Raw genomic sequence first — 13,251 nt, forward strand, 5'->3', positions numbered from 1 at the left:
CTATTAATCTGCCATGGAGTTTGGCTTTGCATCAGCTATCCTGAGACGTTCCAAGAACTTCAAAATGCATTCATCCCAGTGAACTGGATGTGTGTCATATTTTCATTCCTAATGTTTTGGCAAAATAGTCTCATGTCACTGGCTTAATTGGTGGCAGGTTATTTTCCAGTTGTCAAATAATCTTTTCCTATTTTAAGAGACAGAAACATTTACTCATAAAGGAATTGGATCGTTTGGAACATGAACAATATAAGTATTTATTTGAAAAACATTTTCCATCTATGTCAAATAGCCAATCAGCAACAAACAGTAGCTTCTTCCTGCTAATTCTCATTTGCTCTCTCAGTCACTTATCAATCATATTCAAAAAATTTACTGCAGAAAACTGTTTCACAAATATTTTTAGAAAAAATATAGATAGTCTCTCGAAAAGAAAGTTAATTAAAACATCAGAGATCAGCAATAGAAAGCTAAGATACGAAATGATTTGACATTTGTAAACACAAATAAATAAATATATACAGAAAATTCTATGCCAATAACAAAAACAATCTTTACAATGTAAGAAATAAATGACAAGAATGAAACTAACTCAAGGCTCGTAGAACAAAACTCTAACACAATACAGTTAAAAAGTGAGGAGACACGATCTGAATTGAGACCATTCTCAAAGCTGTGTGCAGGTTGAATTTTGGACCCTCAGTTAAATGTCTGCCTCTTTCTTCTGAGTGGCTAAATGCAGGTCAGAGCTACATCCTTTGATCTGAGGGATGGGAATTTGGTTCGGTCTTTGAGATCCACTTTCAAATGTTTCTATTCTGCATGTTTTTTTTTTCTTTCCCTGATTATTAAAATTTTCTCTCAAGTAGAACTGACAATGTTGCCAAAATATGAAAAAAATTATTTTCTCAAATCTGGATGCTTATGAATACAAATCAAAAGTGAAGCCAGTTTTTGAAGCTTTATCTTAATCACTATTAACTAAATATGTACTTTGTATAGAAATATCATAGTGAAAAGCTAATTAAAATTTATTGTGGATATCTAAGGTTGGGGAAAATATATGAATATTCAGTGCCTAAAATTAACTTCAATCTATGTGTATATGTCTATGGCACAATATGTAGTTGGTTAATATATCCCTAAAGGAAAGGATTTGGCTCTACTCTAGTGAATGTGTGACCTTAACATTTACTCTCATTTTTTCTTGAGCACCCCAACTCTCGATGAAAGCCATGCTGGGCAGAGCTCCAATTCTTCACTTTGGTATCAAGGCTGATGCAAATGGAACTTCTATCAACCACGCTACCATCTTTTCATCCTTTCCAGCTGGGCAAAACACCGCATAATTGAAGCTCAGTAAGGGGTGAGAGGCTCCAGAAGCTGCAACCCCTCCTACATCTCAGATTGAGACTTATCTCTGCACACAGGAAAGGCCTCCAGGCCTCCATGCTGGCCTCTGCTTTGAGCAGAGGATCTGGCTCTGCTAGATCCATGGCTTTCTCCTCACTTGTGCTTTGCTGCTGCTTCCTTGAACCTGGTACTTCCCAGAGCACCCAAAACGAGCTGAGGAAAAGGACAGTATGCATGGAGTCCCGTTTCTATGAAACTAGATAGGAATCTAACATTGAACAACAATTAAGAGGTGCTCTACACCTTCGTTAACAAGCAAGCATTGTTCAGGCTAGTATGAGAGAGAGCTAAGCTGCCTAGTGTCACACATGACTCGTCTGCAGCAGCCTAGGCTATAAATACCATACCCTTGCTCTTGCTGGGCCTCCTCAGATTCTTAGACAATGTAATCAGAGGACTCATATACGCTAGCAGTACAGACTTGCAAACTGATAAATTACTTTTTTATTGAGATAACCATAGGTCTCAGTGAGATTCCTTGGGGCAAAGTTCTTACTAGGGGGAGAAAGAGGTCTTCACTCATGTGACTGAAAATGTCTTGAAACTCGTAAGAGCCAGAACAGGACCACAGAATCTCAAAGGCATGTTTCCTAAAAAGGAAGACAATTGTACAATACATTGCATGCTTGATGGAATTTCTCTGCTGAGCGCAATGGAGAAAAAACAGGGAGGAAAAAAAGTATACCTGGCTCATTCCTAACTATTGGGAAGTTCCTAATACTGGAATGTCCACACTATACTGCATTCAGATATGTGGGATTAAACAAAATTAAGGATTTAGCTTAATCTTCGTGTATAATTTAAAATTGATGATGATGTTTAAGCTATGTGTGTTGACTAAAACGAAGGCAATACTAGAAATTCTTATGGTCTCAAAGGAACTAACTAGATTAATATTGTGGGAAGATTTTCTTAAGCATGTTACAGTCCTGAAGGTTAAATGTTTGGTAAAATGAGTTTCAATCTTTGTGTCCAGTTCTTTCTTTCTTTCTTTTTGTTGGTCGTGGGGCTTGAACTCAGGGCTTAGGCACTGTCCCTGATTTTTTTTGCTTAAGGCTAGTGCTCTATTATTTTGAGCCACTGCTCTACTTTTGGCTTTCTGGTGGTTAACTGAAGATAGAGAGGCTCATGGACTTTCCTGCCTGAGCTGGCTTTGAACCGAAATCCTCAGATCTCATCCTCCTGAGTAACTTGGATTACAGGTGTGAGCCACCAGCACCCAGCAGTTTGTGTACAATCTCAACATGCTTTTCTATCTAGGGTGGGAATTTCACTGCCAAAAAAAAAAAAAGTGTTGCTGCATTAATAGGAAACAGCCCCTGGATGTAATCTGTGGGCATCTAATAGTTGGATATATCAATGTGGGTGCTGTTGAGAAAGAGACTGAGGGAGCCCCCATTTCCAGGCTTCACAATGAAGTGTGGGGTTTAAAATCAAACCTAATTTACCCTTGGCTTTGATCCTCCTTTGTGCTCTAAGGTTCCTCCCTCCCTCCCCTTGACTTCAGATGAGTGCTATTCAATGACTCATCCTAAGAAATCTTCTGTCCTCCGGTTCCTGAGTAAAGTTACTCTCAGTAGTGAAGCTGTTAGTGATGGTTGAGCCTCCTCCATGGAAGAAATATACCAAAAGAATGAGTTCGTAACGCACGAAAGACTTCTTCACAAAAGACATTCTTCATCTCCATGCAGGTGTCTTGGTCGTAGCCCATTTACATAGGCTAGTAGTTTTCACGGCTTGCACATCTTCACATTTCTGCAGACTGATTATCCTACTTTTTTTTTCACTTCTTGAATTAAAGACACTAAAACTTTGTGCTGTGGCTGAACGTGTCTGACATGATGATATTTTTATAGAAATTATCAGAGTGAGCATTACAATAACCCTTGACCTTATCAATGACCTGATGGACAGGGATGATTGATGTTTGTTCTCCATCACCATGGGTCAGTTTCGACAAGGACTTCTCCATGGAAGCACTGTCTGTAAGAGATGACAGGAGAAATGAGGCTGTGTGAGGAGCGAGGGACAGCTGCAAGGCCCCCAGGCTGTACACTCTGCTTTGCACATTCAAGAAGTACAGAAAGGAATTGAAGCTTTGGTTCTTTTATAGGTTGGATAGCAGGTAGCCCTTACATTTCATGGGGTTTTTTTTCCCAGTGCACTCTCAATATTCATTGAATGTCAATTTGCCTTCTAGGCATTTGTGTTGTGTTTTGTTACAGGAAAGCCCACTTTGAACACATTTCCTGTGGTTTTTACATTGTGAAATAAAGAGAAATGGCAAAAAAATGGTGTTTTTAATGAAGTGTCAATTATAGAAATCAAAATTTTCTCTATCAGAAGTATTTAAAGCTATAATTTTGGCAATAATATTAGAGAAACTGATAGTAATATCATATGTGTTAATATTGTTTCTCCAAATTCAAAGGCTTCCTTACTTTGTTTCAGCTAGTGCTCTGAAACAATCCATGACTGACTTTATATACTCCATGGATATCATAAATATCTACCCTTTGCCCATTCCTAATATACTTTGGAGAAAAGCCATATCCCTATATTAAAGAAATTATGGCTTTGATTGTAATGAAGGACAAAATATAGCCTTCTGTATAGGTGTGTCCTCTCCATACACTGTAGGAGAGGTAAGCTACTCCGAAACACTGCTTTCTGAAAGCATTGCTCCAAAATTAGAATATTTACTTCAAGTCTTCTGTTTTGAGAACGGTAAAAATAGAAAATGGGCCAGGAGCCAGTGGCTCTCATCTTTGTTACTCAAAACTCAGAGGCCTAAGAATCATAGTTTGAAGGCAGCCTGGGTAACAAATCTGAGATAATCAATTATCAGCCATGGGGAGAAAAGCCAGTAAAAACACTACAGATCTGAGTTCAAGCTCCAACACACACACACACACACACACACACACACACACACACACACACATGCGCGCGCGCGCACACACACACACACACACATACACACACAGAGAAACAAGAAATGTCATCTTGTTCAAAGGAAGCAGAGGAAGAAAAGATGGCAGATGACAGATTGAAAGAATGGGCAGACGGAAGCATGGTGGAATGATTGAAGCATGTCCCAGGGCTGGGGAGGAGAATCCTGGAGGAATCATGGCACACACCCACACCTCTCTTGAATAGAGTGCTTGACTCTATTCAAGTTCAGATAGTTGAGAGCCACTGGTTTTGAGGGACATATGTATCTTGCTATAAATCTCAATAATGAGTAACTGTACCTGATTTTTTTAGAAAATCATATCTTTACAGAAATGTTGAAGATGTATTCTTTCTGCTTCCTGGACAACTTCCAGGGGTGTATGCTTATACAGACTGTGACCAGCTGTGGTCCAAAGAAATGATCCAATTTGATGGATCTTCACAGTCTAATACAGAAAATTTCTGAACAACAGATGTGTGTGTGTGTGCACATGTATTTTTCTGTGTGTGCACATACATGCTATTCCAAGTTTTCTGGATAGATATTATAATAAAAATTTCAATTATTGCTGAATACCTGAAAACCAGGGGCTAGAGAAATGAACTTATTTGACTTATACTACAATAATTTCAAGCAAATAAAATCCTCAAAGCAGCTTGCAATTGATAATTTCTATTTCATGACTTCTATGAATGTACCATGATGTACTCAGTCATCCACAGGAGCAGTAAAAAAAAAAAAAATATATATATATATATATATATTCTTCTATAATGAATTCTCTCAAATATCACTTCTTAAATCACCTTTCTTTATATAGGACCCGCCACTCCAGAGCATGGTACATTTTCTAGAAGAATCTATTTGCACACCCCATGCAGAGAAAAGCCAGCAGAGCCCAATGCCACCTAAATTTCAGGAAGTCTAGCTCGGTATGTGAATATCATTGTGCTATCTCTACAGTATTGTAAAGAACAAGCCATTTTGCTGGTGCAGCAGAACCTTAGCTTAATCCATGCAAACATTCCCTTATTACCTCCAAAAGTACATGCATCAAAAAAGTAATGAAACTTTACCTGAATGATCCTCTTTTGTTGAAGGAAAGCTCTTAGGAGATATTATCTATACCATAAACACATGAATGTCTAGATCAATTCCAAGACTTATACCAACTACATATTTCTAAGGATATGTGGTGAATTCTGGCATACCCTCCAAGTGATCCCCAGTATAACAGCAGTACCCGCAAGAACCGGCTGGAGGCTTAATTTAATATATCATGTAAGTAATGCTATTTAATTTAATATATCATGCAAGTAATGCTATCATTTTCATGCTAGTGGACAAGAATCCACTTAACATCATCTTTTTTGTCGGTAAGATCCAGTCTCACCCTTTAGAAAGCTGAACATGGTGGTATGTATCTGTTATCCCAACTACACAGGAAGTGTAAATAGGAGGATCACTGTCCAGGATAGCCTAGGCATAAACACAAAACCCTCTCTCAAAATAACTGAAGCAAAAAATGGGCTGGAGGTTTGGCTCAGGTGGAATAGTGCCTACCTAGTAAGTACAAGGCCCTGAGTTGAAACCTAATTACAATTGTGTGTGTGTGTGTGTGTGTGTGTATGTGTGTTTGCTTTAAGTACCTCCATTTTTTGCCTTCCTTCTTTTATCTTATAGTCAGTTTTCTCTAGGATCCTACCATTGTCTTTCCTTAAGATTTCCAAAATGTCCCATGTGCCAAATATTCTACCTTATTATTTTCTCTGTCTTATCAAGACAGGCATTTCTTCACACTAGCTTTACTCAGGTGTACTAAAAGGAAAGCAGTTCACTTGTTCCAAATGGGTTTTCATTCATAACTTACTCATAATGCATCAGTCATTTTCATTTTTAGAAAGGGAGCCTCAATGAGTAATTTTAAGTATGGTTAAGTAAAATAGAAAAAAATTCATCACAAGTAAAGGATTTTTGTGCCAGGGTATGACCACGTAGGCAAAATAATTGAAGTTAGACTTCACACCTCTCCTCAGGCTCCTTCCATAGGTAAAGGAGAGAATCCACAATCATTGTCACAGTATTGTCACAAAGGCCATGGTTATACCAATGGCAAAATTCAGAAAATAATACAAGCAGGCATAATGCATGCAAGCATGTGGAAGAATATAAGCTTATAAAAGGTTCCTTTGTAACTCAAGTGTCTGTAATATGCAAAATTATAGACACATCACACACCTTGTTTGCAAAAAGTAAAATATTAGTCTTTTCTGTGCCAGTCCCCTTTCTCATGTTTAATGGCTACACAAATTTAAAAAGATATTTTCATTGTGCAGTTAGAAGTAATTTTAAATAGGAATATTATGTGTGCTCAAAATGGGTGGACAGTTCTCTGCTGTGGGATTTAATTAATATTCAAAAGCAGCAATTTTATTATTTCCCTTTGGAATTATTAAAAAAGAGTAAACCTTTTCACACTGGCCTATGTCAAGTAATATATAATATTCTTTATTTCCAATATGTCTTTGGGATTGTTTGTGTAAATGCTCATTTTCAGACTATGTGGTCCTTGTAACTATGACCACAACATGGGACAGGAAGGGAGACATAGTGCTATGTAATAGTCAGTCATCACTTTCTGAGTACCACGTCCTCTGTCCTTTCCCCTTGAGTCAGTGAGCTAAGGTACAGCAGCCAACAACACTAAGGAAACAGAGCCTCAAACAACACGTGCATTCCAGGTGAGGCTGCTTCCTGATGCCATGACACTGTGTCAAGCAACCTCCTCCACTGAACTGTGAAGTACTGGCCATTTAATCAATATTTTAAAGTGATAAGATGGGACTTGCTCAAAACAAAATATCCTAATTTTCAAAGGCAATTAAGTTTCAAATCAAGGAATGAAGTTGCCATGATTTTCAGAGTTAATGAAAGCTTGGCGAGGTTGACACAGATGGGTTACAGAATTTTAAGAAGAATGAAATATGCATGAAGTTGTTGGATAAAGTGTTAAGACAGATACCTGTTTTCTGAAGCACTGGGAACCATAAGTCATGTCACCATGGGTCACTTTTGCTGTGGAAGCCTGCCAAAGGGAACGATGCCAAAGGGCATCTTCATGATGGCGGGAATGACTCACCCGTGTTGCTGTTCCTTTTGAAATAGGTAGTGGAGCTGGATTTGGATTTAGATGTGAGATAGGTTGAGTTGGAGCCAATGGAACTTGAGGACAAAGATTTTCCTAGATTATCAGAACTTTTCTTGATGATATTGGTAGCTGTCTTACTCCAATCTGAAAGAAATGGCAAGGGTTTACCAAGGGCTTTGCCCTGAGAAGCCAACACTAGATTGCTTAATTTATCCAAAATATCTGATATTCTGGCAAGAGCTCAAAGAAGATACGGACATACCAACAATAGTAAACCTAAGAAACAGAAGTTTCCTACTCTGATCATATGAATGTATTCCTTAAAATTTCACGTGATCATTCTTAAGGATCAGAAGTAAGCACTGAAAAAAAATGAATACTTTTCTCCATTTTTTCCCCTTGCACCGAGAAACATCTCTTCAACCTAAAGATGTAACAAAGAATTTAAAAAGTGTGGAAAGATAGGTATGGCATAGAGGAACTCTGGTTTACAAGTTACCAAATTACACATCGTATGTTTGGTGGCTCAGGGAACCTATCTGGAGCTCACAAATCATCTCTGTGAAATAGGAGAGTTGAACCTTAACTTCTCAGATATCTTCTTGCCCGAATACTCTCATATTCTAACTAAGCATTTTCACATGCCCTACTTGATTCCTCATGTCCTTGAAACTGGGTTGCTCTGACAATGGAAGGTCAAACATCAACCATCTATGACCAGGTATTAAACCCAATTAACCCCATGCCCCTTTACCTGAGTTGTCTGCTAATCGGAATCTGCCACAGCACAGGTGCCGCCTCCACTGCTTCTGAACATTCTCCTTCATGGCACAGTGGAAGATAAATATAAATAAGCCTGTGGCAAACCGAAATACAAGCTTTTAAATGAGATGGCACATTTGAAGTGACAGATCTTATCAAACATGTGGATTCACTTTTAATATTTTTTTTTTACCAAATCACTAGAGAACACATCTCAAGTGACTTAGATCTGGATGAGAGATAGGTGGAGTTGGAACCACAAGCATTTGAAAGCAAAGGTTTTCCTAGATTGTCACAACTTTCCTTGGTGATCTTGGTAGCTGTTTTACTACAATTGGAAAGAAATGGCATTGCTTGACCAATTTGCTTTATGGGGAATATGCTTTGCCCTGAGAAATCTTGACTCAGGTTGTAGACTCTTAATCCCATAGACAAGAACACACTGTCTGATAAAAACCAGAATAAGTGCAGTACATCAATCAGATTCTGTCTTTGCCTGTTCTGTTCAGCATTCCTATGACTTAACATAAAAACCAAGTTAATTTAACCATTTAATTTAAGCATTCAATCCTTTCCTGGTCTTTGTCTTAAAGTTACATAAAAATGTAACATAAAATTTTGAAAAAAGGAAAAGAAAATCTCAGAAAATGCCTATGGGCTCATAATGTGCTTTGATTTATAGCATTTAACTTAATTTATGCATATTTGTTATTGTAGTTATAACCACAGTAGGTTAGGTTATACCATAGAAAAATGGTCATTTTGCAGGTCAACCACAGCAGTCATATGGTTTTGCCTGGCTGACTTTAGTTTCTCAACACTGTAACATAGAATTATTTCCTTATTCGGAAGTAGTCTTCATATTGATAGTCACCTCCTACACTAATCAAAACCTAACTGTGTCACTTGTATTGTAGACACCACCTACTTTTAACTTACAGGGAATTTGTTCCTGACTTTTAACCCTCTCTCTGAATTTCTCATGAATTTCTACCTCCAGTCCTTTATACTGCTCTTTCCCATTCGCTAGGGAGCACATTCTAGTAACTCCATTAACCTCTAATCATTCACTTTCAATGTTTTCCCAGGCAAATTTGAAATGATGATCTTTGGCTATCACCACTTCTTTCATATCATCTTTGTCCAAATTAATCCCAACAGGCCACTATCCACATCCATGACCCCAATACAGCTGTTCTGGGAAGGCACAGGAACTCTATCTTGCAAATACATTTACCCATGAGGGCTTCAGGTGCTATGGGCTGGGGAGGAAGAGTCCGTAGGAAGGTGACTGCTTGATCAATGATCTGGCTAGGATCTCTTTCCACCCCCAGATGTCTTCAGGACTAAGCACTGAATGATGGGCCTACTTCCCATTGTTGAGTTCAGATTTCATTTTCCTGCCTCAAATGACTGAATCACATGGCTATTCAAAGCTTCCCCACACTTACCAAATTCCCTAACTAGTACAGGAAGTCTTAAATAACCAGGTACACTTTGTATTGCCAGTGGTGTGAGGAGTAAAAGTGTGGAAGTAACCAGAGTTGGTGCATTGATCCTTTCAAATGTTGAGGAGCCAGTGGCAGCTACAGAGCAAAGAGTCGGGAGGGGGAAGAGGCCTGGGGAGAGGTCGTGGAGGGAGGAACATTCTCACGCGGCACAGACTGGATCAAGATTTTCTGACTTTCTCGTGGAGGTACTTTCGTCACACAGCTGAAAAGGCAACTGTGTATTCTTAAATAGCAGTACATCAGGAGCTGAAGATATAAGCTCCAATGAAAGACTTTACCTCCCAGGCATTAACCCCAGAATCCCTCACACTACAGGGCTTACTGTTGAACAAATATTTTGCCCCCAATGGAGGTAGAAGGTGATACTTACTAGATACTGTTTTCCTTCAGTGTATATACTATTACTCTTTTTGTACTAGTCATTTTTGTGCCTATCACATATATGGAAGGAAAAGACTTCAAAGTCTTTTGAGGATACCAGAAGAGAACTGGGCTGTAGATTGAGTTTGTTGGCCTTTGGAATGGCAAAAATTATTATTATTATTATTATTACTATTTTTGCTAGTTGTGGAGCTTGAACACAGGGCCTGGGCACTGTCCCTGAGCCTCTTTGTGCTCAAGGCTAGCACTCTACTACTTGCCCCACAGTGCCACATCCAGTTTATTGGAGTAGTTTATTGGAAATTAAGAGTCTTGAGGACTTTCCTGCTTGGACTTTCCTCAGATCTCAGCCTCTTGAGTAGCTGGGATTACAGATGTGAGCCACTGGTGCGCAGTTATGAGAATTATTTTGAGAATTAGCTGCTGATCGTCATCAGAGAAGATCAAGTTAAAAATAAATTGCATTGGCAAACATTATATAATGTAATTCTAAGTCATAATTATATCATGAGATGACATTGTATATTTTTAACCAATCATAGTTACTGTAACATATAGATACCAGATAAGTTTCAGAGAAAGAGCAGGTAAATCAGATTCAAAAATCAGATATATTTCTTATAGAATTAGGAGCTAGAGAGAAGAGGCATAAAAATTATGAGCTAGAGAAAAGAGATGTAAAAGCTCTGTTTTCCACTATGAATTGGCTATCATTAATAATTAGAATTTTAGGACTGACTATGCTTAAATTTATTACATAGAACAAATTCTTCAACATGGACATATATTTTTATATTGTCAGAATAATATTCTCCTAAGGGGCTGGGAATGTGGCTTAGTGGTAGAGTGCTTGCCTAGTATGCATGAAGCCCTAGATTTGATTCCTCAGTACCACATAAACAGAAAAAAAAAACAGAAGTGGCACCATGGCTCAAGTGGTAGAGTACTAGTTTTGAGCAAAAAGAAGCTCAAGGACAGTGCCCAGGCCTAGCAAAAAAAAAAAATTCTCCTAAAACATTATTTTACTATTTGTGCTAACTTATTTCACATGATTTTAAGTTAGTCTGCCCATAAATAATATATCATTTTTTTCAGAACAGAATACTCCCTTTAGAGTTCAACTATGGGAAATGTGAGAGAATCCACATCTGGATGGTAAACACTTTAGAAAGGAATGGGAGAAAATGGAGTAGGAGAGCCAAGGATACTAGGAGGCTAAAGTGAGAAAACAGAGGGTGATTCTTTTAAATTTGGAGGCATTCTTTCCTCCATCGAGTTGGAGACCTTGGTCCCAGAAGCAGAACTAAAATCATAGATCTTGAACAGAGCCCTAGGCCGATAAAGGAATCTGATTGATTTTTCCACTTTGTCTCTGCTCTCTTTTATCCATTTTTTTCCTTTGTAAGAATATTTGTACTACCTAGGAAAACATAAAGCCTTCTAGCTTTCTGGGAAGTTTTACATGCTATGACTATGAACCACAATAATGAGGCTTTATTTCTCATGGTACCTCAAACTTAGCTAAAGAGGCATTGCCCATAAAAGTTGGAAGCAAAAATGGTCTAAAGATTAAATGCAGATCTGAAGCCTTTACTTCTTCTTGACAGGCTAGTGCCAGCTTTAGGAAATCTTACACACACACACACACACACACACACACACACACACACACACACACACACACACACACACACACAAACACACACACACATACACACACACAGAGCATTTGTGAATTTTAGCCTGAAAGACTATTGCTTTTTTGTACCCAAAACAGAGTTCCCTAGCAAGTTTCTTCAGTTTAATAGCCTTGATTCTTTATTTCACTTTTATGAAAGAAACCATTTCACATTAAAACAAGAAAAACAAACATTGAACCAACTTGAAATGAACAGATTTCTGTTTAGCCCCTTCCCTTTTCGCCTTACACTTAGTTTTGTCTTCCTCTAAGTTCCAGCTTTCAGTATCTGGGGACGAACATTCACTTAAATAAAGCACAATGAACCCCATCAGATGGTCTTTGAAAATGGTGAGGGAAGGTGACAGGAACAGGACAATCCTGGAGAGAGTGAATTTGTTCAAAGTCTAAAGTGTACATGCAAGGAGATATCCCAATGAAAGTCTCTCATTTACCGATGTTAACTCAAAAATAACACACACACACACACACACACACACACACACACACACACACACACACACACACACACACACATGCACACACACTAATTAAAACAAGTAATTAACATGAGAATTTTAATTGTCTAAATTTCCAGAATAATCACAGGTGTTGTACAAAAGTGCATTGTAAGTTATCATGAAATATGCAAATATACCCAATTTCTGCTGTTTTCACCATTGTAATGCTAGCAAGTAATCAGTGGCAAACATTATCTCTAAGCAAACTGGCACCATCTACAGTGTTCTCCACAGCAGCTTTTGTATGTGGTACCTATGAAGCATTTTATTATGTTCACATAATCAACACAGGAGATTGTTGCTTTCTACTTGAGCTAGTAATCAATACTGTTTCCAATTCATGGGAAGAAAAAAATAAAAATGAAGCTCTCATTACAGAGATAGAATTCATGCACTGATGAATATCTCTGTATGCTGAAAAGGCCTAGCACAACTCATTGTGTCATATGCTCACGTACCCCTAACGTATAAAATATCATCTGAGATACAGTTCATCACTGATAAAAGAAGCAGTAATGTGCCTTGCTGAAGCTTAGAGTAGCAATTCAGCCCTGTGAGCGCACTAAAGACCTCACAAGGAATATATCCAGCAAGATCCTGGCCAACATCTTAATTTCTTTAGGATGAATGATTGTAGTACATAATCAAATGTTCTCAAGCATGTGCATTATGATGTCATCTACTTGTTCTATCTATGCAATGATTCATATGTAATTTTCAGCAGCATTCTTTAGAAAAAAATTAAAAATTTTAATACAGCAATAGACCAGTTTTGTCCTAGGAAAGGAAGAAAAGAAAACAAAAGAAAGTAGATATAATTTTCACCAAGTTTCACTAAGCTTCACATAGAAGCTTCAATCTTGGGCAGAAATGTCAAGGAA

General features: G+C 38.0%; 1 protein-coding gene across 4 annotated transcripts in view; it reads right to left on the bottom strand.

The window, feature by feature from the left end:
• Nucleotides 1-243: 243 nt before the first annotated feature.
• Adgrg6 (adhesion G protein-coupled receptor G6) overlaps nucleotides 244-13,251 on the bottom strand; it is a 128,420-nt gene continuing 115,412 nt past the window's right edge. For 3 of the 4 annotated variants that reach the window (XM_070010937.1, XM_070010939.1, XM_070010938.1), the window contains 3 exons: nucleotides 8,272-8,373; nucleotides 7,509-7,661; nucleotides 244-3,396 (listed from right to left, as the gene is read on the bottom strand). In XM_070010937.1, coding sequence (XP_069867038.1) covers nucleotides 3,218-3,396; nucleotides 7,509-7,661; nucleotides 8,272-8,373 — 434 coding nt within the window. In that variant the 3' untranslated portion in view covers nucleotides 244-3,217. Of the gene's footprint in view, nucleotides 3,397-5,445; nucleotides 5,492-7,508; nucleotides 7,662-8,271; nucleotides 8,374-13,251 lie in introns of all 4 variants that reach the window. The other variant, XM_070010940.1, reaches the window with a different exon arrangement.

This window comes from Dipodomys merriami, unplaced genomic scaffold (assembly GCF_024711535.1).
Source record: "Dipodomys merriami isolate MVZ:Mamm:240054 unplaced genomic scaffold, mDipMer1.0.p SCAF_8, whole genome shotgun sequence".
Classification (NCBI taxonomy): domain Eukaryota; kingdom Metazoa; phylum Chordata; class Mammalia; order Rodentia; family Heteromyidae; genus Dipodomys; species Dipodomys merriami.